We start from the raw sequence: 23,433 nt of genomic DNA on the forward strand, positions 1-23,433 counted from the left end.
TCAACACAGCTGCCACAGGATCTGGCTCTGCTGCACTTGTTTAGTGCTAGCAGACCACTGCTTCTTCAGAATGAAGCTGGAACACTAAGATACTCAAGGACTACTGAAGAAAACTCAACAGGCAAAGGCTCCACTGGTCAGCCTTGGTCAGCCCAAAACACCGTGTTAGAAAGTGAGCAAGGGAAGAAAACGGATTTCAAATTTACTTGCTTGCTCAAAGGCTAGATTGAGGAAAAGGAAAGACCATGTATATCCACGTACAGAAAAAAGACACTTGAATTTTCTAGTCTGTTTTGAGGGCAAGGGACCTTGTAGTGAACATAAGTTATTTTGTCATCTGCGTGTGCAGTCAATCACTTTGAAGTGGGTATCAGTACTAGCATTCATTTTAGTTTTGGCACTGGTTCTCAATCAAAGCCTGGCTCTGTGTCATTGCCAGCATTTGAAACTGTGATGTTAGCCAGCAAAAGCAGACAAAACCAAAATAATTTTCATCAGTGAAGGCTAAGGACATGTACTACTGTGAACAGATTATTCCAGATTTTAACACTGAATATAAACTGTAAAGGATTTATTGTCAAAATATATTTTACACTATATCTTGAGGTACATCTTATGTCCTGTAAAATAATTAATGGTTATGATGGTTTTTATTTCCTCTCTTAGGAGAGGAGGAAAATATGTAAATTTACCACAGATGTAAATTATTGAAGCATTTTTCTTTATTTTCCTGCCTCCTTCCTAGAAGTTCTGCTGTATTCTCTTGTGCAAATTTTCATTATTTCATCTTCCCGTGTTTCAAATATTAGTCCAGTGGATGTGTTTTGGAGCCCATCTGGAGGACTTCTGGTGTGGAAGTTTGCTGTACAGCAATAGGCTGTGCTGACCAAACATTCCCTGGCTTTGTGCTGCACTGTGCTGCTCCTGACCTCCTGCTCAGAAAGCCTCCAGGCCATTTCAGGTTGCTCTAGACATTCATGTCCTCATGCCTAATCCTTAGGCAGACAATTTATTTGTTTTTATGACCAGTCAGTGCAGAGCTCTGCTGTTCAATTGGTCAAACATGCTACAAAACAGAATACTGGAAGTATACATAACATGGAAGATTGCCAGCAGTTTAGCTTCTTTTCCTCCCACTCTCAGTTGGTATTGAGGGTGGTCTGTCTGAAGAAGCATGACTTCCTTCAAAAGACATCTGCTTATGATATATTTTAATATAAGTGGATACACATTTAGAAATATTTGTAATTAAAGCCTTTGAGGAGAAAAAGATTTTTAAAAGCAACATTAAAGTTTTTGCTAAGTGGTGATTTCTTCAAGATTCTGTTTCTCTGTACATCACACCAGAATTCAGCTATCAGTATTTGGAAAGATAGACTCAGAGGATCTTCCTGATACATACCTTCCTTGTAATAGCATGTGTCTTCATAGTGCAGACTATCTCATAACCCTGTCTTGAGGGCAATGATGTTTCCCCCTATTGTGTAAACAAAAGAGCGCCACAGAAAGCTGACAGGGCCAAAGTAAAACAGGTTTTGTGTCTGTTGCTGTTCTGATGAAAATCTCAGTAACTGAAAGGACAAGTTACAGAAAAAACGTTGATCTTTGAAAACTAATCTATTGCAGCCTACTGAGATTGCCAGTTGAATGTGTGGTGGCCTGTATTTAAAGAAATCCCATTACATGCAAACAAACACTCAGAAACCTTTTTCTTTTTTTGCCTCTTTTTTTAAGTCGTCACTTATATGTACTTAAAGGCAGTTGATGTAATTACCAACATGGTGCCCCTGTGTGTGGTCTGTGATGCCAGCAGGTCTGTTCTTGTAGATTGCGTGCAGGTTTGTCTTCAGACTGTTCTCACATTCTTTTATTTGGGACTGCTGAGTCACAAAATGTTTTGCGTTGCATTAATCATAAAGTGGCAAGTGTTTTATTTATTTATCTTTAATACCAATGATTAGACCATGGAGTAGCAGTCGAGTAACATTTAAGCCTTTTCTTTTTGTTCCTTTACCCCTCGCTTTGCACTTGATGTGAATTCTGTGCACTGCATTGAATGGATGCAAGGTCAGGAAGCCTCAGTTAAGCACTAATGGAAGTGACTTCCGATGCTATTAGTGAAAACATGACTCATGTTCTAAGGATTTGCAATTGGATTCCTGTAACTTTTGGTATTTCTCTTTCATTGTTTTCAGTAGTTGTTTTCCTAGAACATGCAGTGATCGTGAAAGAATTACTATATTAAAACAGTGGTGATATATTCATTCGTTTGAGCTCATCCTAGTATGGATGAATTGTGTGTCAGTCACATACTCTGTTTGTGACATAGTGGGTGCATTTGTCATTTTCTTCTGATCTTTGCTGTTCAGAAATATCTTCAGTGGGGTAAAAAGGCAAATACTCAAATGGTAAACATCTCAGGGTGTTTTTGTAGTGAACAGACTGAATTCAGTTATCAGTGTGAATCAGTTCTCCGTTTCTGAGCAGCTGGGAATTACATTATGATTACAGGGAGAAAATACTGAAAAAAACTATATAGTGTTTTTTTCCATGATAACGTTCAGATCTTTTTTGTTGACAGTAGAACTGACTAATTCTAGGATGGTACATCACATAAAAACCTGAGCTATATGCCAAAAGGAAATTCCTGAATCCCAGGTCCTCTTTCTTGGGACTGTGTACTGGTATGGGGATGAACTCCATGCCCCCAGACCACTTTGACAGTATGTATGAGCCACAGGATGGACTTGGGAGATGATGGACAATTACCAGTTCCTTCGTGATTCCAGGAAAGTAATTTATTGTAGGCTGTTTGCCCATTCTCCTCTTGGAATATGACAACAAATGTTCGCAGTCTGATTCGAGTAGAGTCTGTTCAAGTGCGTGTGGTGATCAGACTCACTGGTAGTGGCAGCCAAGCAGGAAAGCTGAGAACATTTACTGTGTCTCAGGTGACTGCTTGGAGCACCCGTATTCAATTCAAATGCCACTCATGTTTGTTTCTGAAACTGTATATAAAAGTTTATTTTTGTATACACAGAGGTGTAAAATGGGCTGCAGAGCAGCAAACCTCATTTTGAGTTTGTTTTTTTTTTTCTGATTTATGATAGGGAATTGAAGAGCTTGCCATACTCTTGTTGGTTTTTCCCTTGGTAGAACTTCTGGGAATGGTGCCTTCCCCTCTTTTCTTAGTTAGAAGTCTCTGCAGGATGAGAGAAGCTTGAATTCATTTTATTATTTCTGTTGAATTATTTTGACATGGTTTCTCTGGTATGCAAATACAAGAGGAATGGAAAATTGACATTTCATTATAAATCCTTCATAATTTGTTGTTTAAGTTTTACTTCTTGTTCTCTTCAGTGTCAGCTTATCTGTTGCTTCTACAGTTTCTCCAGCAGCAAATTTTTCAATGGTGTATGACATGGAGGCATTCAGTTGCCATTTATTTATGTCAAAATATCTCATGAACTTTCATTAAAGGGTTAATTAGAAAAGATCTGAATGTCTGATGAATTCTATGTGTTGAACAAAGAATGTTCACTATGAAATTTGTCTTATAAAGGTAGATTCATGGTTTTAAAGGATGACTTCAGCCATGTCCTGTGTGTCCTGTTGCCACTTACTCTGGTGCTAGGTCTTGGTTGTGTTTGTATGCTGGGACATCTCATGTCTGGGCAGACACACTGCATAGCTTGATCTGTAAATGGCTTCTGCATTTTACTGATTTGAGGATACACTGCTGGTGCATCTTTGGTCTGTGAAATCTGTAAGGAAAAGAGCACTGTACAGTGAACTGCTTATGGCTCCCTGATAGCTGGTGAGCACACGTGTCTGCAGGGACTTTGCCCTTCATGTTTCTGACAGGTAGCAAATGAACTGCATTGTACCAAATAGAGCAGTTCAGGAGCCTCAGTCTTCATAGGTTATTTATTTTAATTGCTCTTGTTGTTTAATGAGGATCTCAACATTAAGGTATTTTCTTGGGTCTATATGGATCTATTTGAACTGAAGACAAACAAGAGAATCTAGTGGTTCTAGTCTTACTCTACCATCTCACCTGCCTTGGAGACAAAAAAGAGCAAGTAACACAGCTGAGAAATAATTTTTGTGTCTTGTTTGCTGCACATTGAGTACTTGGAGACATGCAAGAATTGCAGAGTGGTTGGGGTTGAGAGGGACCTCTGAAGGTCATCTTGTCCAGCTCCTTGCTGAGGCAGGGTCACCTAGAGCTGCCTGGGACCATATCTAGATGGTTTTCGAATATCTCCAAGCATGGAGAAGCAGCTTTGGAATTGCTTCCAGCTAAGCTGCTACAGAGAGTGTTAGTGGCTGCCCTCCAACATTGCAAGTGCACAGCTCCCAAGGGACAGGGAGATGTGTTTCAGGTCTGAATGCTCCCTGCTCCCTGTTGGCTCCCATGATGACTGAAAACTCACAAACAACATCATCCATGTGGAGCATGTGGAAATCCGAGTTAACAATGGTATTTACCTTGAAGAGTAAGATTTTTATTGAAGTAGGTCGAGTTATAAAGAGGGACTCCAGCACTTCTGTGTGATTTTTGTAGTAGTATTTTGTAGTCCTTCTTTTGGGCAAGGTGTAAGGCATACAGGCACACTCACCTAGGCTAGAGGCTGCTTTCAAGGCCTGACCTAGAAGTTTTTGAATCTGACTAGTTTCCACTGCCTGGAAGAAAGACATCCTAGAGCAGGAATGTACTGAAATCATGAAAAGTAACTGCAGCAGCTCCTCTGTTCTGTTGTTCTGCAAGATGGTTTCTGTACATCTGAATGCCCTACCCAATTTTCTTCGGCACTTCGGCTTCAACAATGAATATACAGAGGCCATGGAGAAAAATAAAGTAGCTTTTGTTCCATGTCCCCTGTTCTCCAGATGTTCTGTGCCATCAGGGAAAGGGCAGGGGTCAGCAGAGTATTGCAGTGGGTACTGCTCCCACAGGGGCCATGCTTCTCCAAGTTATAATCAAAGCAGGAATGTGCAGTGATCAGCATGAAAACTCTAGTTGTTGGATGAGTAAACTTTATTTTTTGTTGGAAAAATTTCCCACTGAGATCATCTGACATTAAATTGTGTCAAGTTAACACGTGTTTTTATTACTTTGCAAGAAAATTGATAGACACTCAGGTTGTTAGCTCTGTGTTGTATTTTCTCATGCTTGCCCTATCCTCCCCTCTGCAGGTATTTTTATAGGGCAATGCAGTCTTTTTAAATCAGAGAAGCCTTCAGTAGTTACTTTTATTTTCTGTAGTACATGTATGATTGGACAGCATCTAGAATGATGCTTAGTAACTTCTCTTTTTTTGATTATCTTCTCGTATCCTTACCTCTCAGCCTTGATCCTAGGAGTTTTATAGAAAGACTGAGAGATTTGTAAAGTAAGCAATTAAAGCTGTCTCAGTCAATGGAGCACAGACATGGTATATGTCATTATTTTTTTTCTGAGTCCAAGGCAATCTCAAAAGGTTTTGGTTTGTTTTTCTTTTTTCTTCTTCTATTAGTTCATGGGTTCCAAGGTTTTATATATTGAGGTATTATTGAAGTGGACTTTCCTGAAATTACTTTTATTTTTAAAGAAGGAAACCAGATTTGTGTGTCTGTTTCATAAATTCTGTTCTTTTAAATTAATTTTTCACAAAGGCAAGTTATGAAAGGGCTCATCTTGCAGCAATTTGAGCATTTTGTAAACAACCAGATCTTGGATGGCCTTAGCCCCACTCAGCTATCATATGCAACAGGTTTTAAATCCTTCCTACTGTCCCTCACAGGAGATATGTCCTGTTTCACAAGGGTGTATACTTTTGTCCCATTGTACCTTGAAAATTGTAGTTCTATGACAGTTTTCTTCTTTGAATTTTCAAAAAGTTAGTCAGCTCCAGTTTGCTTAGGGCAGTGGGGTCCTGTGTCATTGTTTCTTGGCCAGTGCCTTGTCACGGAGCAGAGAATGCAGCACAGATGCTTCACGCCTGGCATACTCAGCTGTTCTGAGAATGAAACTGCAGCGTGCAACTGGCAGGTTCTGCTGGAGGCAGCATGTGCTGGCTGTTCATGTGTGACCTTTTTGTGCTCAGTAACTTGAATAACTCTGCTCAGAGAGATTTAAAAAAACATTGGATGTGAAATTTAGGCAACTTTACTTTCTGAAGTAAGTCGTTGCTTCATAGTAAATGTATTTGTTGCTGCAGAACTGTAGTGCAAGATGTAAAGTGTTCATAGCGCACTGACCAGAGTTCAGAGAGCTGGGAGAGCAGCAGGGACTGCCAGCCAGGTTCTTGGAGTGTGTGGAGCTGCAAAGTGATTGAATTACACTGGTTTAAGAAGTTCCTGTCTCCTCAGCTGAGGGTTTTACCCCCACTGAGCTCAGCTGATCACACACGCTCTACCAGACCAGTAAAGAATCAGCTAAGTTGTGCTATTTTAGTTGCTGCTGCCACAGAATAAACTGGGAAGCACTGACAGACTGCTGGCCTGAATAGTGCAGCAATTTATGGTTGTCTCAGCATAAAAGAATTACAAATTTTGACTCCTAATGAATAGTAACAGCCTTAAAAGTGAGACACATGTATCCAAGCCTCTTGGGTTTTCTTACTCAATCACCCACGCTGGGGACAGAGTGAAGCAGTGTTTTTGCACTGTCTGCCTTGCTGAAACATGGCTTCTTTGGGGCCAGTGCTGAAGAATGATCAAAGAAAGAAACCATCTGTGAGGAGATATTTTATATAGTACCTTTAATAATTTACAATTACATATGCTATAATTTTATTTTAAGTTCAAAATCAGTTTTTCCCAAAAGACCAATCTACTTCATCTTGCATCTTTTTGCTGCCAATGCTTTGATGGGGGTTAAAGAACTGGATGAAATCTAGCTGTTGAAATATGTAGTACAAATTCTTACTGTGACTGAATGTCTGCTGAGTTGTACTTCTGAATAGTAGCTAAGTACCTTGTAGTTACACATCTAGCTTTTTTTGAATGTATCTTTTCAGAAGACCATATTCACCTTTTTTTAAAGTTAATATTTTATGCATAGAATGACTGACAAAAATTATTTTTCTTTCTTTGGCTAAAGCTACACAGAGTGAGGAGCGGCTGTGTGCATTTAAAGATCCCTATCAGCAGGACCATGGAATCAGTGAGAGCCGAATTTCCCAGGAGAATGGCACAATTTTGTGCATGAAAGGTAGTACTTGCTATGGACTTTGGGAAAAAACACGAGAAGGAGACATTCATCTTGTAAAACAAGGTATGTAACAGTTCCATTTTAGTGCAGTAGTTTTGTTACTCATTTCACTTCTTTGTGATCTAGCCAGATGATACAAAGCTGGACAGCTGCAAAACTAGACTTCTTGCACATTTTCAAAATGCATAATTTTAAACTTCCCATTTAACAATTTTAAATGTGAACAGAAAGTTTGTTTGCAATGAATGACTTGTAAAAGAGACCAAAGACATCAGTGTACAGTTGAAAGAAGCAGCATTCAAATTTCTTGTTACATAGGATGTCCAGAGGAAGATGGCTGTCTTGAATTTCAGTATATGTATTGATGCAATGATAAATTTAACAGTGAGTGTCTTATTAAGTAAAAAAATGTATATTCATATTGATTGGATGTTTGTTTACAAAGGAAATTGCAGCTATAGTTCACATATCAGTACTGTAATTCAGTGCTGTTCTGTGGGGAGAATGAAGGTGGAGGAGTGAAGGGCTTTGCAGTTTCTGGAGACATGTTTTGATTACCATTCTCAGGGACTCTGCTCTTTTTTACTTGGATGCAAGTTAATATACTATAAGGCTGAACAAAAATGCAGCTGGTATTTACAAACAGCCTGTGGAGTTGTAGTTCATGATTCCTGTTTGATCTGACAGTGTGCTGAAGGGAGCAGCCTCGCTGCTCACCTCTGCCCCACTGCTGTCTCCTTCCCTTCCAGGTAGTTGTGGATAAATGACATTTAACTGCTTTCGATCATACTTGGGAACGAACAGTTGCTGCAGGGACAAAGGACCTGGTATTAACCAGGCAGTAAGTTGTGATCCTGTAAAAAAGTCCAGTGATGCTGACAATGAGGAAGGGCAGAATTATGAAAATTATGCAAGAAGCACCAAGCTGTAGATGCAGTCTTGTGGCCTAAGGAAGGGACTAGGTCACAATTTATTTAGACTGTGGACTAGAGAGTGGTGATATGGTCTGTGGTATCAGAGCGATGAGAAATGGCATACTTCTGCTTAGAGGACTCAGAAATTCAATTTTTATCATATTAAGGGAACAGCTGGACACCTCTGATGTTGGTCTCCATCCCTGCCTACATTTTCTTCTACTTGGCAATGGAAAGTTCCAAAATTCTTCAGGTTTTGGTTTAAAAGGTGGTACTAAAGTCAGACAAATAAATTATGATAACTGTTTTCACCCCACTCTGTAATGTTTAATGAGGATTTCTGTAGGAGAGTTTATCCAGTCAGTAGAACTAATTTTATGCTTAAAAAAAATTCTGTCATTTGCTTCTTTTTACAGGTTGCTGGTCTCATATAGGAGACCCACAGGAGTGTCACTTTGAAGAGTGCATAGTTACAACCACCCCTTCCTTGATCCAGAATGGAACATACCGCTTCTGCTGCTGTAGTACAGACTTGTGCAATGTCAACTTCACAGAAAACTTCCCACCTCCTGACCCTACTGATACAACACCTTACAGTAAGTGTATCTCTGTTATTTCATGGCATAAAGATTTCAGGGAAAGAGCCTTCTTTTGTGGTACTGTTAAATGTGAAACCTGTGACCTTTCTGTGTCACAGATGGCAAACAGAATAGGGCTTTCCCTTGGGAAGTTTGTCACACTCATATTCCACATTGCTCCACAAAGAATGAGCTAAATGCTTACAAGAGGATTATTTGCAACTGCTGAATGCAGATCATATTTTTTACATGGTCTCTAATCTTGTGTGTTTTGATATTTGGATGCCCAACCTCATAAGCCTGTGGAAGTATTCAGAAGATTGATGACTTCTGCTGAGAACAAGCCAGTGGTTTCATTAACACCATGGAACCAACCTTTGGAAGGTTTGGCCTGTCTGTTCAGTCATGAGTCACAGGTAGTTTTGAGTGGTAGAACTGGTCTTGTATCAGAATGCTGAAGTTCTCTCCAGCAGTCTCTGAAATCTGACTTCTTTCTTTTACATCTCTCTAGCAAAGGCTAACTTTGACATAATATTCAAAGAATATTAGTTTGAGAAATGGAATTTTCTGTTCAGTTATTTGTTATAAAATCAGCCTAACATGCAGATCCAAATCAAGGGATCAGACCTCTTAACCTGGTAGGACAGAAGCAAGATCATAACACTGTTATGCTGTGTTCCAAAAGTTAAGAACCTATAAAGAAGCTGAGTTAGTGGCCTATTCTAAACATTTGGGTAGTCTTTGCTAAATAAGAATTGTGAAAGGGAAGTTGAATAAAGTTAGGTATGTAAATGGAGGCATAACTCTTCTGTATGTCAAGAGTTCTTTATCAGTGAAGAGTATTTTGTGAAATGAGGGTGTATAATTTGGATAACATTTACAGCTGTAGAGTTCAAAAAGCATCATTTGTGTTTAGGAATGATAGTATTTGAGTTAACTTCAGTGTGAAGATACTGATACTTATCACTGGTGCTTTCAAAAGTGGCTGTAGGGTCTAGTATTTGTAAGGAAGTTGGATCAAATTGAGGGTTTGGCATGCTAAAAACCAGCAGACTTTAACTTGGTGTGTGTAATATGAATGGGTGAAGGAAGCTGGTGAAACATGCTGCCTTTGGGTTGACAGTACTGTTTGTAGAACCAGTGAACAGTCACCATTTGGAATCAGTGGCACTGTGCAGTGCAGAACACACTCGGTGTGACCTTGGGAAGAGCAGCAGATTGGGCTTTCCAAATGTGGCTGGAGTTGGTGTTGTGCAGGGGAATTAGACAGGAGGAAAGAGTAAAGGTAATTCCTTGTCTCTTTCTGTCCCCCCTAAACAGGAAGACCATGTTCTTACAAAATGACTTGTGCTTGTTCTTCTCAAAAGATAAAATTTACAAGCTGAATTGATCAGCTGTTGAGCGATAGATCTTCAAATAATTTAAATGGAATTTTTGATACCAAAAGATCTATCTTGACTTGAGAAGGGAGTGTGGGAATTAAATCTGTAACACAGTCCTTAATTAACCCAGCTGTAATTGAGTGCTGCAGCGTACATTTCTACTGACTCAAACTGTTTTGTGTTATTGTGTCACCTTCCATTTTCATAATAGGCAAATGTGGCTTTAGGCATAAGCACAAGCAAAGTAGGTTGCTTCGGAGCACAGTTGTCTGTCTGCTTTGACTGGGTTAAGAGATGGAGATGGGCCATCCCAGCAGCAAGGATGGCCTCGTTTGCCACTCTGGTGTTTTATTTGTAAAGCTCTACCATTGCTGCATCCAGCAGAGTTGGGGCTGCTCCTGGCTGTTCGTACCCAGCACTCTGGTAGCACTGTGGAGGTACAGGATACTTGAGAAAGCTGGAGGGGGGAAAAGCAGGGAGGCTGCAGCACACAGACCCCTGCAAGGTTACTGACCCTGTTCCAAGTGCTGGAGTGTTCATGGTCTCTCGGCTCCTTCCAGAACCCATTTTGATGCTGCAAGATTGTATTTGGCACATTAAGTACAGAATTCTTGCTTTGGCAAGGTTGAGTTTTCATAGAGTTGTTGGGAAGCTTTGTATTAGCTACTGGATACCTGTCACAATACCTTTCTTGGGCACTCTTCCAGCCTTTCTTTTATAGTTGACAGAATGCTGTGAGGACATTAGCAAGGTTAGGTGCACAGGCTGTGGCAGTCTGTGTTACCATACCTTTTAGATTATTGAATTGAACAGGTCACAGTCACGTGGGAAATCTTCTGCAGAAGGTTATTTAACTACAGCCTGTGAACTGTAAAAGCACTATTTTTCATCTGTATTTTTGATAAATAGTTCTTGAATGGCCCAAAGTAAGGTATGAGACCTCCTAGAACTGTACTTAGGACCCTGGAAATTTCAAAGTGGAAGTGACTGGTGTAAAATTATCTGAAGCCTGATGAATTTAGCCAACAGTTAACCAAGTATTTGTAAACATTTTTCTTCTCATTTCCAGTAAAATCATACAGAATAAAAAATTTGTGGAATGACAAGTAGACAAATTCAGCTATAGTTTAAAAAATAATGGAGCCTGAAGACCTTGCTGATGACCCTTATCAATTTAATTTTTAAGGAAAATTGCAGTTGTTCTTTTAAAGTTATTTCCTTGCAGCCATATGAAGGATCTGTGGAAACAGTAGAATAAAATTAGGCCCTTGAGCTAAATCTACCCAGAAAAATAATGGAGGAATATGACAATTACTTTATACAATCTTTTGGTTGCAATTTTCCCATGATACTCAACAGTGGTGTGTTGAAAGATACAGCTAGACTATGAATGATTCAAGAAGACAAAATAAAGTTAAGATCTTAATACATGCTAGATATATCGAATTATCATTGTCATAACATATAGCAATTAGAAAAATTGAGTGTAATATTTAAGATAATGTCAATGTTGTTTTTAGGATGTCAAAACAAATATCTCACAACTGTATCTGTGTGAAACAGAACAGCCTTTTTTATAAATTCATATTTGATTAAAATACAGATAATCCAACCTGTTTTGTAAGAAAATTTTTATAAAAATGAAAAATAAGATTGAGGACAAACAGGTTCTTGAAGCCTGAAATTTAATCCTTACTGCTTCTTAATGTGCAGCTGGTAATTTAAAGTAATCATACATCTGAGTAGTCATAATATTCATCTCTTCTATCTTAAAAGATAATCCAGGCAGATTTGAGTAACTGTTGGTTGCTAATCCCTCCAGCTAGAATTTTGCAAATGCTGTAGGAAGGGTGATGGTCTAGAACCCACAGTCAGGAGGTATTAAAAAGGCAGAGATTAAGATAGCTGTTTCCTGATGCCAGAAGTCATGGTTGGAGAATGGTGTTTATTTCTGATTTCAAGATTTGCCTGTGGACTTTGGAGTTACTCAGATGCAGAAGTTCAGAAACAACCACTCATCCTCTATCTTTAACTTGCACTTTTGGGAAAAATATACTTTCTTCTTCTGTGATAAATCACTTGGATAGACACAGTTCCTCCGTCTTATATTTTCACAAAAACTAGACCAAAAATATTCTATCTTAACTTCAGCTAGTATACTCATATACCCCTTAACCCTATCTAAAAAGGGTCAACTATGGGTCAGTGTTTTGAGATGTGTTTACTTTGTTGGCTTTGTCAAATATTTAATTTGACTTGCTCAATATCTGCCTGTTATGACAGCAGAATGCTTCCTAAATTCTGAGACTGTTTTGAAGACAAATTCATTAGTTCCTCAATCATTCATAATAGCCAGTTAAATAGAAATTAGGTAGCTAAAGACTTAAATTACCTCCCTTGTTGGTCATAGATATATTGTTGTAATGAAACATTCATGTTAAAATAACACCAAGATGAAAGAGCAATTTTTAATTATTTTTTCCCTCAAGGCTGCTTCCTGGTGCTGCAAATAAATTTATGTGGCAGCAACTGAGTGTTAAGAACATATTTTTCTATGACAGATGATGTATTTGTGTGATATATGAAAAAAATCCCTGGCAGCAACAGTTGAGCAGTTACTGGTACCTGTGGTTGAAAATTATATGGAGTTTTCACCTCATAACAGCAAATGGTGGCTGCAATTTTTAGAGGATTTAGGAAACCTCTTGAATAAGAGCACTGAGTTGTGGATAGAAAGAGACCACCTTACACAGTCAAGGAAGTTATTCTTCACTCTGAAACACTGATAACAGGCTTATCTTTCCAGTATAATATTCTTGCCTCTCTTTGCCAGCCTTCTTGCTATGTATATAAAATAGGTATGTAAAAGTCTGACTTGAAGTGCTTATGGAATTGTGCATGGAAACTTGGACAAAGGCTACCATTAAAGAAAAATAAATAATCACTAATGTATGTGGCTGAGGCAGGTAAATTATGGTAGTAATGAGACAGTTTCCATTTAACTATTGTTTTTGAGAGGCAGCAGTTAGACTCATCTAACTCTCACTGAAGCTGAATTAGATCATCTCAGGCTAATTTTGGAAAGCTGTAACCCTGCTCACTCTCAGTTGTCTTGAACTGCTTTTTCTGGAGAACAGCATCCGATATTAATTTATAATTGGAATGCATTTCCTTCAGCTGGGTTGCAGCCCCTGATCAGCTACGTTTGTAGCTGATGTTTAAGCTGGTCTTTAATTTCTGATCTGTCTTATCTAAAAAACCACACTGTAAATAAGCTTTTTCCTTCATGTGCATTGTTCTTTTTGTTTTCAGGTGATTTAGATGTAGAAAGAAAATTACAAACCTTTTCAAGGAGGCAGATCTCAGGATTTAAAAGATGAAGGTGGGAGTGACCTACTCGAGGATTAAAACTTGTACCCTTGAAATGATTGCGAGTCAGTCAGGCACTTAAGTGATGAGGCATTCTGTGTCATTAATGTGCCTTCACTATAAGGCAGGGGAGGAAATAGAAAGACAGTAATTAAGGGCCTTAGTATCTCCTAAAAGAAGTTTACTTTGAGACAGCTAAGCATTTGGTGCAAGAGGATGTTACTCGTGCCTCTGAGGAAGTTGCTTTAGGGCACTGTAGAGAAGTTGCTGAACTGCTGAAGGAGATACAGGTGAATGTGCATGGAGATTTCTTAGTATGTCTCTCTCTTAAAAGAGATGGTATGTGGAGCAGCTGATACAGGGGGAAAATGAAATGTAGGGCTTTTTTAAAATAATTCTTTACTATACTGGCTTCATTATGAAATAATTGGATTTTTAGCCAGCTGTTGACAAATATGAGCTGTTTTCCTGAACCTTCAGTTGCTTTCTGTCTGAAATGTAGTGCTTAGTGGGGCATTTTTTGCTGTTTATTTGGTTACAGGAAGTTAATTAACTGCAGAGGGGGCTGTGACACTGGGTACACATTGCTACAAATGCTTAGTGATAAGATTTGTGAAACGTGTGCTAATTAAGCCTATGTCTTATGTTATTGCAGCTGAGGGAAAAGTGATTAGTGTAGGGGACAAAGAGTAGAAGTGAAAGTTATTGCAGGAGGCACAGTATTAAAGCAATTGCAATAGAAGGTTATTTAGAAATTCAAGTGAAAGCCTTAACTTCTGTAGAACCAGTGGAACGTTTTGCAAGTCTCTCAAGATAACTGGTAATGCTTGTCTAGTAACTTCAGTTTCCCATTAAAACTGAATCCATCAAAAGCAGAATCTCTTAAAGATTGTTGGTAGCAGCACTTACTGTTTTAACTTCTAAGACATTATAGTCTCCTGAGATTAAATTTGAATCTTTACTGAATTTAAAAGTAAAGCTTTGATGTGAAATTGGAGTCTTGCAGATGAAATGTTAGCTGTGAAGGCAAAACCTCCTTAGGCAGAAAACTGTATGTGTAAATTTTTTCTCTTCTAGAAACATTTAATCAGGAAGCTGAAATTGAAGTGTTTTACTTGCACTGACATTGAAATGTTTTTAAATTTCTGCTATGCACCAAACCCACAAAATGCTGAAAACCATGTTAAAAGAGCAAACATGTTTGTTTGAAAAAGCAGAAGTATTTCAAATATTATTTTTACAAAAACACCAATAACCCAAAACCCAAACCCTCTTTTTTTTTTCCTTTAACAAGTACATTCCCTGTTGCTTTGTCAGACTTCTGTTGGAGCATACTTGATAGGAAAGGTAACTGCAGGAATTAGTGGTGCATTGTGACCTGGAGGGGCGAAAGCAAGGATCTTCACAAAGTTCTCTTAAAATAATGCTGGAATCTCAAAAGGGCTTTTTTTGGGATGCAAGGTGGGATTTTTTTTATATCTTGTCGTTGCAATATAGTGTGTGAAGTGCTAGAGGTATATTTGTGCTTTGTTTCAGAGGGCTAAACATGTTTTTCTTGAGCCCTTAGAGATTGCAATTCCTGAAGTACATGTGAGCCTAACTTTTAGCTTATTCGTTTGATACAACTGTCTTATCCGCATCTTTGTCATCCTTGAAATGGCCTGCTTGTTTCTAGTACTCCACAGTGACTATCTTATTCACATTTGAGATCTAACATTAAGAAAGGAAACACAAATTTTTGGTAATGTAATCACTGGTTTTGCCACCTTCAGTAATAGTGGAAATGTGCATTTTAAGTTAACCAATATCTGTAAATAAGTGATTCACGGTCTTGTATCATGTGCAGTTCCTGAGGCGCTAATTTACATCTCAGCTGGAAATTACTTGCTTATGTTTTATGCACTTCTAAGAGTTTAAAGATCTGCAAATATCTTTGGGTAATACAAATATAGTAAAGATACTGTTTCCATTTACTGGGAATGCTGAGTACTGTCAGACTTCTGTGTTGTTGTATAATACATTCAATGTCATCATTAGCTGATATCTCTTGTGACAGTGTGCATTGGGGCTTTATTGTGAATGCCTTATAGACACAAGGTAGAAGTAGATAAGGCTCCTAGGAGTGATACTCTTTCAGAATGCATTAGTGGAAAGCTGGACTGTAAATAATAAAGGTAGCAGATAAGAATTATTTTGCCTCATCTCAAGGCAAAGTGGAGTATAGACAAGGGTGCTATACTTTATATGTCTTTATTCACATGCTGCAATATGCAGTGTGATACATGTGTGCATTATCATCATTATTCTAAACAAACCTTATACTGCTACTTAGTACAGATAATTTGAGAAACAGGTAGGAGCTTTCTGAAGGCAGATTGACTTATCAGTGCACTTTTGGGTGACGTTATAGATTGACAGGCTCTCTGATGGTGATGGGCTTCAGTAACTATTCCTCAAGTATTTTAAGGCTGGGTGCTGTACACGTTAACATTTCAGTGGGAGTTAAGACTACACCTCTGTGGAAACATTTCTTCTCTAAAGGCTTGTGAATTTTGTTTAGGTAACTCATCTCAAAAAAGTATACTAACTGAATTAGTCAAGACAGTGTACATTGAAGTCACTGCCAAGCAAAATGGAAACACTGTTTATGTTTTGTGGTGGTTCTGCTTGTCTGTGTCCCTGTGCTTTTTCAAATGTTTATTTTCACATTGGTGATGTTGATGTCCTGCTTTCCCTGTCGTGTCATGCTAAAGGCTCCTTGCAGTGAGCTGGAATGGCAGAAGTGGCTGTGCACAGGCTGCGGGGCGGCTCCAGCTCCTGACAGAGGGCATTAGCTTCAAAAGACTGCAGTATCTGTCTCCCTGGGCAGCCTGGAGCTGCTGGCCTTGCTGAGAACAGTTTCCTGTAACCCCCTTTGTCCTGCCACGTCACCCACAGAGCGTTCCTCAGGAGTTTTAGCATGGCTCTGCTCTGGGTTTCTTGAACAATTTTGCAGTGAATGGCGTTAAGATTAAAAGGTGCAAGAGCTCTGTGAAGTTTGGTTATAAAGCACTGCTAGGTGTTGCCAGCTACTACTAATAAATTCCTACCCTGTGCCCTGTACAGTAATAGTCTTTGTCCTCAGTCTGTTGGCATGGTAAGAGGCAGACTTGGGACTGGAGCTGTTAAGTGCAAAACAGAAGATCAGTTATAAATACTGGTTTGTTTACTGTTCAGTGCTATTAGGCTCATCTGTGTAGAACAGTGTTTAGATCATGGAAAACCTTTCATGTCTTTTTCTTGCTCCTTAATTAGACATTTTCAGTAAGCCTCACTTGTTTCTGTCCTATGTGCTAGTTTGCTGACAAAAAAAATCTGATTCTCTGTCATGATTTTGAGATGGATACAATTTATAAAGAAAGATTTAGGTTCTTGGTATTTAACTTACTCTTGGAATAGCCTGTTAGCACAGCTGCTTTGCAGTCTTACCTGAGTTGCAGTTATGGCTCAGCACAATGCCTCAGAGGAAGCTGAAAGTCCAGACAGACACTTAAAATATGTTGGCCCTTCAAAGCTGGTCATTAATTACATTTCCTTATTGAGCAGTTTTTGATTGCTTTTTTTCCTTTATCTGAAAAATACTGTGATCCAGAAAATCCAATACATTACTTAACATTGATTTCTGGCTCCTTTCCTTACGATTTAGCATTCAGTGTATCTTCAGAGAGGGTGCAATCTGGAGGTAAAATGCAAATCAACCCAGCACAATCCTAGGAGCTCTAGGTAAATAAAGCATTTGGTTTTTAACAGTGTGATGTTGTTTCTAAGGACACTTGAATTACATTTAGACAAAAGAGCTGGAATTATGTAGGTTAGCTGCCAGGTGGCTCCTGTAGAGCAGAGGCTGTTGCAGGGCAGGCTGTGAGTGGAGATCACAGCATTGTCCCCAAAGCAGGGAGCAGAGGCTGCTGGCAGCACTGTGCCAGGTGAGATCTGGCTTGTAGGTGCTGCAGCCAAAGCCTGAACTCGAGACTGTCTGTGCTTATCTTTGTATATATGCACTAAGTGACTCTTCTTTGTGTGATTTCATATCTTTCACAACTGTGCTGGTGGAGCATCTTCTGTCAGGAGTATAAAAAAGGGTTAGGAGTTGTACTGGATGGAAGCTATGGATTGTCTCTTTCCCTTCATATTTTCATCGTACCAGACAAAATCATTGCATGTGGATGGACATTGGGGATCAGTGTTTTAAATGAGTTTTCCTTACAAGGAAAGGCTCACGTCCTTCTTATTAAAAGAGTGAGTGGCAAATTCAGCTAAGTGCCTCGAGTGTTTGGATTGTGAACTTGTGACTAACTCTGGAATTCTGAATGTGGGATTTCATAACTGGGCATCTAGCTCCTGACATATGTCATCCTGGCTATAGATATCTCCATTATTTCTGAAAAACTGACATGTCAGGGTTGTTTTGAAGTTGCCTGAGGTGATCTTTTGGCTTTCTGGCTAACAGAACACATGTGCTTGATAAACAGAGTTCATAGAGCATCCAGGGGTGTGCTCCTGGCCATGTTACTCCTGCTTATACACCAATTGCAGGTTTCTTCAAAGCTGTAATTTTCAAGATGGAATAACTCCTGTTGTTACTGTCCAAATGGAAGATGATGGCAGTGTAGTCACTAAAATCTTGGTGAAGATTCCTGTGAATGTAATTGTACTTAAACAGGGATTCAAGTTGATTTCAAAAAGACTGTTTACATTTGTGTGCGTTATATAATGGAGGAAGCTTACTGTGGCGGATAAGTCAGACTAGGGTGTGGTGAGTTCCTGAAAAAGTTATAAAGAGACCTAAATGAAGTTATAAAGAATAGAGTTCCTCAATCCATAACTACTTTTGTATACCCGTACTGTGTATTTCTTTGTCTCTCTTTATCTTGTTATTCTGTTGTCTTACTCTTCATAATGCTGCAGTTTTGTTTTCTTTCTGTGATAGGTTTGGGGTTGTCCCTTCCATCCTTATATATTGAATTAGCTGTTGTTGATGTATACTGTTCACTATTATTATTTTTGCTGGTTTGTATTTAATAAATAAAATGAATACTGGGGTGTTGCTATGGACACTAATACATGAGCATTAGAGTTGGTACACCAAGTGTTGTGTCTATTTTTGTGTGTGACAGAGACCTTTTTTCCCTTGTTGCAATTCTCATTAGGACTGAATTTTCTGGTAGGAGATCTGATTTTTCATGTCAGCTGTTAGAGATCTGCTGACTTCTCTTGTTCTTTTTTATCTTTCATGTTTTCAATATCAGAATAGGTATTGATCTTTTGAAAAACTGAACATTAGATTTATTTAGACAGTCCATACATTTCTTTCTCAGAAGCCCCGGGTTATTTATCAGTGTTTTATTTTTGGGATACTAAGATGTTTTATTCTGTACCATATTTCTTAATTTGAAAGAAATCAATATACTAATTAGCCTTAAAATATAACTTACTGAATATAATATATAACTTTCTTACTGAATTCTTACTGAATATAAAATACAACTTTCACCCTATTTCAGTTTATTTGTGCAGTATACTTCCATGCAGAGTCAATTAATGGAAAAACATTTGCTGTATAGATATGTCTAGGGGAGAGAAGTTAGGAATTCAATTTTTAAGGGCTAGGAATGTACTGAAAGAAAGAAGTGTGAAGATTTTCTATTACCTTAGCTTTTTTTTTTTTTTTTTCCTAATTGTGCTTTAGCTTTTTTCTCTTATTTTGAAATAGAAAGATAGTTTTGTAATTTTCTCAGAGATCCGAGGAAGGACTTCTTTTTCTAAGACATTAATATCGAGTTGCAGTGAGATTGGAGTTTGTGATCCAGTTCTTTTAAATTCCTTTGAAACTCCAGTGAGGTGAACTCAAATGTTTAATCACTACAATTTTATGCATTTATTTGAAAGATTGAGCCTACAAAATACTGCATAGATGTTTCTTGGCATTATTATTTCCTAAAAGTTTAAGGAGTACCCGTGAATGATATATAGCTTTTGACTTTGGCCTGGATTTTTGCCTTCCCTTGGACTGGTGGCATGAGGCTCATTTAGAATCTGTTTGCAGGCCTGTAAGTATTTTCTGGGACTAGCAAAAAATTCCTTGTTTCAGACATTCATATTGACTTAAAACTAAATATAGACTGAGCAAGGGTGTAAGGTATCCTTGCATCCTGTGTGAAAACACTTCTCACTTTCATGATCCTAGAAGGGGAAATACAGGTGTTGGAGCTGTAACAGTAAAAGTGATTTTTTTTTCCCCTGTGCCAAATAAAAATATTTCTTTTTATCTTTGAGTTGTGGTTCAATGCCCTGTTTGTTCACAAACTGGATGTGTCTATCTGAAGGAATACAGTGCTGATATGTGCTCTAGACAGCTGAACCAATATGGAGCAACTGTGATAATTTCTGATAATTTTTGCTTGGTTGCAGTTCTGTTTCTCCTATTAAAGCATTAACCTACTCTAAAAGTAGTCATGCATTTAGGAATAGAATTTTAAACCCCAATAAATTAGTACTAGTGTTACAAAACAGAAGCACAGTTTTTATGTGTGTATTACTTTGACCTAGGGGGTTTTACTCTTTAAAAAAACTAAAACCAAAATGATACACACATAAAAACGTCAAAAAGAAGCAAAACCCAAATCCACCCCCTCCTCCCCCAATAGAAAAACCAGACAAAATAGCCCCTCAAGCACGGAGAAAATACCCACATTCACACCAACATGAACTCCTGACAGGGTAGGCATTCAAACTGCAGCAATACAGATTGGTTATATTTGAACTGTGGTTCTGTTTTTCTCCATTGCTCTGAGGATATAATTGCAGTGACTAAGGCAAAATGGATGATGCTGAGCCACAGTGAATTGCACTGAGCAGTGTTCTTCCTTTGGATGCAGATCCAGACACTGCTGTTCCACTGGCACTAAGAGAAAAGTTAGTAAGTGAGGGCAGTGGGAAGGTGTGCATCAAGAAAAATGTTTGAAACTAATTTGAGATTTCAGTGTATAGTTCAGGTGTGCTAACATCACTTTTCCTTTTTTTCCTACAGTTAAATGTTATTTTCAGGAAGGTTAGTTGGTTTCGGCTTTGGTTTTTTGTGTTGTTGTTTGTTTTTTGGTGTAGTTTTGTTTTTATTATTTCAATTAAAACTGAAAACATTAAGCTCCTTTGTGGGGAGAAAATTTTCATAATTGTCTTGGAGTGTTAGATACCTGTGATGAAGACAATAATAATTAAGTATTGCTAATGGAGGGAGAAACTCATAAATTGTGAATCCTTGATTTCACTAGATATTCCAGAATAGACCAAGTGAAATAAGGTACTAAAGATATCAGTCTGAACAGGTTCTCCCAACTGTGCTGAGCTCGATCCTGCTCTGAGCCCGTGTGTAACATTATAATCTGTAGTAGACTACTCAGAGCAGGGAGTGGAGGTGAGCACAGTCCTACAATTAAGAAGACTCTGGCACAGTGTGGTCACTGTGCCATGATTGCTGTGGAACAGAAGTTTCCTGTTGTATAAGAGGACACAGCACTAAGTATTTGATTAGCTGAGATCATGTATCACATAAATGTTCATCAAGGACATGTTCATTTTCTGCCTGCACACTTACATGTGAGTTTATGAGCGAGTTGGTAGGTGGACATAAACAGTTACATTTAGAGCTTTTTCTAGTTTTTTCTAGCTGTATTAGAATTGAAGTTATCACTTTCTAGGCATACATAGTGCCTAAGCCAGAGCTGATGAGTAGCCTAGCACAACTGATGCCAGAAGCATGACATGAATTTCTTCCACTGCCTTAATGTCTTTGTAATCGTTGTAATGGGTTATGTCTTCTTCCCAAAAGTGCTCTTGGCACAGTGCCAGCCTATGTTATGCTAGAGCCCTTGAAATGAGATTGGAAGGCAGGCTTTCCCATTCTTTCTAGATGGTTACAGAATGAAACAGTTACCAGGTAGGTGCCGGTTATTCTGAGAAGCAAATATATAGCTGGCAAATATCATCAGCTTGCACCTGTAACGGAGCTATGTTTTGATTGTTTGGTAGATATGTGGTCAAGTCCTTGACAACTTTGTACATTTTTGCAGTGAACTGGGCTCCTGACAGACCTTTCCAGGTGTTGAAACCTTCCAGGAAATGGCAGTTTAGAAAGAAAACTAGAAAGTGTGTTGTGTAAGCATCATGGAACTCATGAAGCACTTGGATTTCCTTTTTTAAAGGATAGATCCGGAACCAGAACTCTTGTCTAAAACAGTAACAGAGCAATATCTGCTCAGAGGCCCAACTGGTATAATTACCTGTGAGTTGTTAGAAGGAATAAGCAAGGAAGACCACAAAAAAAAACCCCAAAAACAAAAACAAAAACCAAACAAACAAACAAAAACACCAAAAAAAACCCCAAAAAAACCCAAAAAAAACCCCCCAAAAAACACAAAAAACCCACCACCTTTACCATGAAACCAGAGCTAAGGCTGAAAGCATGAAGTTGATTTGCAATCATAAATCCTCATTTTTATCCTCATTATGTGATTTCACTTTGATGAAGCCCATAGGGTTGCATATTCCTAAATCTATACTAGTGAGTGAGGGTGTCTTAAATTTTGAGTGACCAAACAAGGATGTGTTAAAAGTGTCCTCAGTGAAGTATAGAAATGCTTTGATGGTGACCAGTTGGGAACAAGAAGAACCATTTGAAAACCTTGCCTGTGACTGCATCTATTTTGTGATGTGTTAAAGTGGGGACACCTGTCACAAAAGAGTCTGTCTCAAGTTTAATCTTGGTTTTTTTGTTTTGCAAAAAAAGATTTTTACTTGCTTAATGGGACTTGAGGGTTTTGCCTTTCATTTAATAGGATTTCATGGTACGGTCAGGATTTGAGTAAATTAGATTGACAGAAGATTTCTTTATATTCATTTTTTTAAAAGGTGCCTTATTCCATTCTAATTTCTACAGTATCTGTGTAAATAAATGTCTTGTGAAGGCACCAGTTTTAGACTTACAGTTTAATTGTACAGCAACGTTAAAGCAACTGAAACCAATACTCAGGGCTGTGACCAGTTCAGGGATTGATTTAAGGAAGTTTTTATTACATAGAAAATATGTTTAATTAGAAGAGTTACAGAAGCCATATCATGTAAGCTTTATTCAGTCTGTGAAATTCATCTAGCAATCAAGCAGATTCCTCCAACATCATTTGCAAGTAATTTCCATAGGATTATGAAACGTCTCCTCATGACCTATTCAGATTTGTGTTGAAATATTTATTCCTGGTTTGAAACAAGTTTGTTACTGTAGGGCAGGCAGAACATGTTATACAAGTGAAGTCAGCTGTAACACGAATTGATAGCTTTGATGCCAGCCTTTGTACTTGATTGATGTATATTTATTTTGGCAAGGATGTTGCCGTAGATATGGCCCTTCCTCCCCTGCCTGGTCTCCCCGGTGGCTCCCATGCCGCTCCCAGCTCCGCAGGGCCGTGGCTGTGCAGCGCGGCTGTCGGGCACCGCTGCGCTGGAGCAGCACCTGGGAGTGGGAGGCAAGGGATGCCCGAGCTGGCACTGGTGCTGCAGGAGCTGAACATCAAACGATGTCTGCATTTCATCTGAAATCAAGTACTTAGATCTGTAGAGGGATTTTGCATAAGTGCAAACTAAGGATTACTATTTATCGTTATTGCCTTTTTCATCTTCATGCTATTTTAAAGTAATCAGAATAACCTTTGAAGTTAGAGGAGGTACTGTTTTTCCCTTTATATAACTAGCTAACATAAAGCACTAAGAAGCAAAGTAACCTACCTAAGATCAGGCTGTTCTGTGTCAGAGCCAGAAACACAATCTGAGTTTCTCTTCATTTTATATTTCAAGTTGGAATTTTTTTCTTTCCTTTAGGACAAGAAAGCGCATTTACACATCCCTAAGGTGCACTTGTGTGCTCTCATACAAGATGCAGTTTTCTGTTTGAAGAAGGTCAC

General features: G+C 38.5%; 1 protein-coding gene across 1 annotated transcript in view; it reads left to right on the forward strand.

Annotated features, from left to right (window-relative positions):
- Positions 1–23,433, forward strand: part of BMPR2 (bone morphogenetic protein receptor type 2) — a 104,694-nt gene that overhangs the window by 44,204 nt on the left and 37,057 nt on the right. The window contains exons 2-3 of the mRNA XM_063400288.1: positions 7,088–7,261; positions 8,529–8,708. Coding sequence (XP_063256358.1) covers positions 7,088–7,261; positions 8,529–8,708 — 354 coding nt within the window. The remainder of the gene's footprint in view (positions 1–7,087; positions 7,262–8,528; positions 8,709–23,433) is intronic.

This window comes from Prinia subflava, chromosome 6 (genome assembly GCF_021018805.1).
Source record: "Prinia subflava isolate CZ2003 ecotype Zambia chromosome 6, Cam_Psub_1.2, whole genome shotgun sequence".
Classification (NCBI taxonomy): Eukaryota; Metazoa; Chordata; class Aves; order Passeriformes; family Cisticolidae; genus Prinia; species Prinia subflava.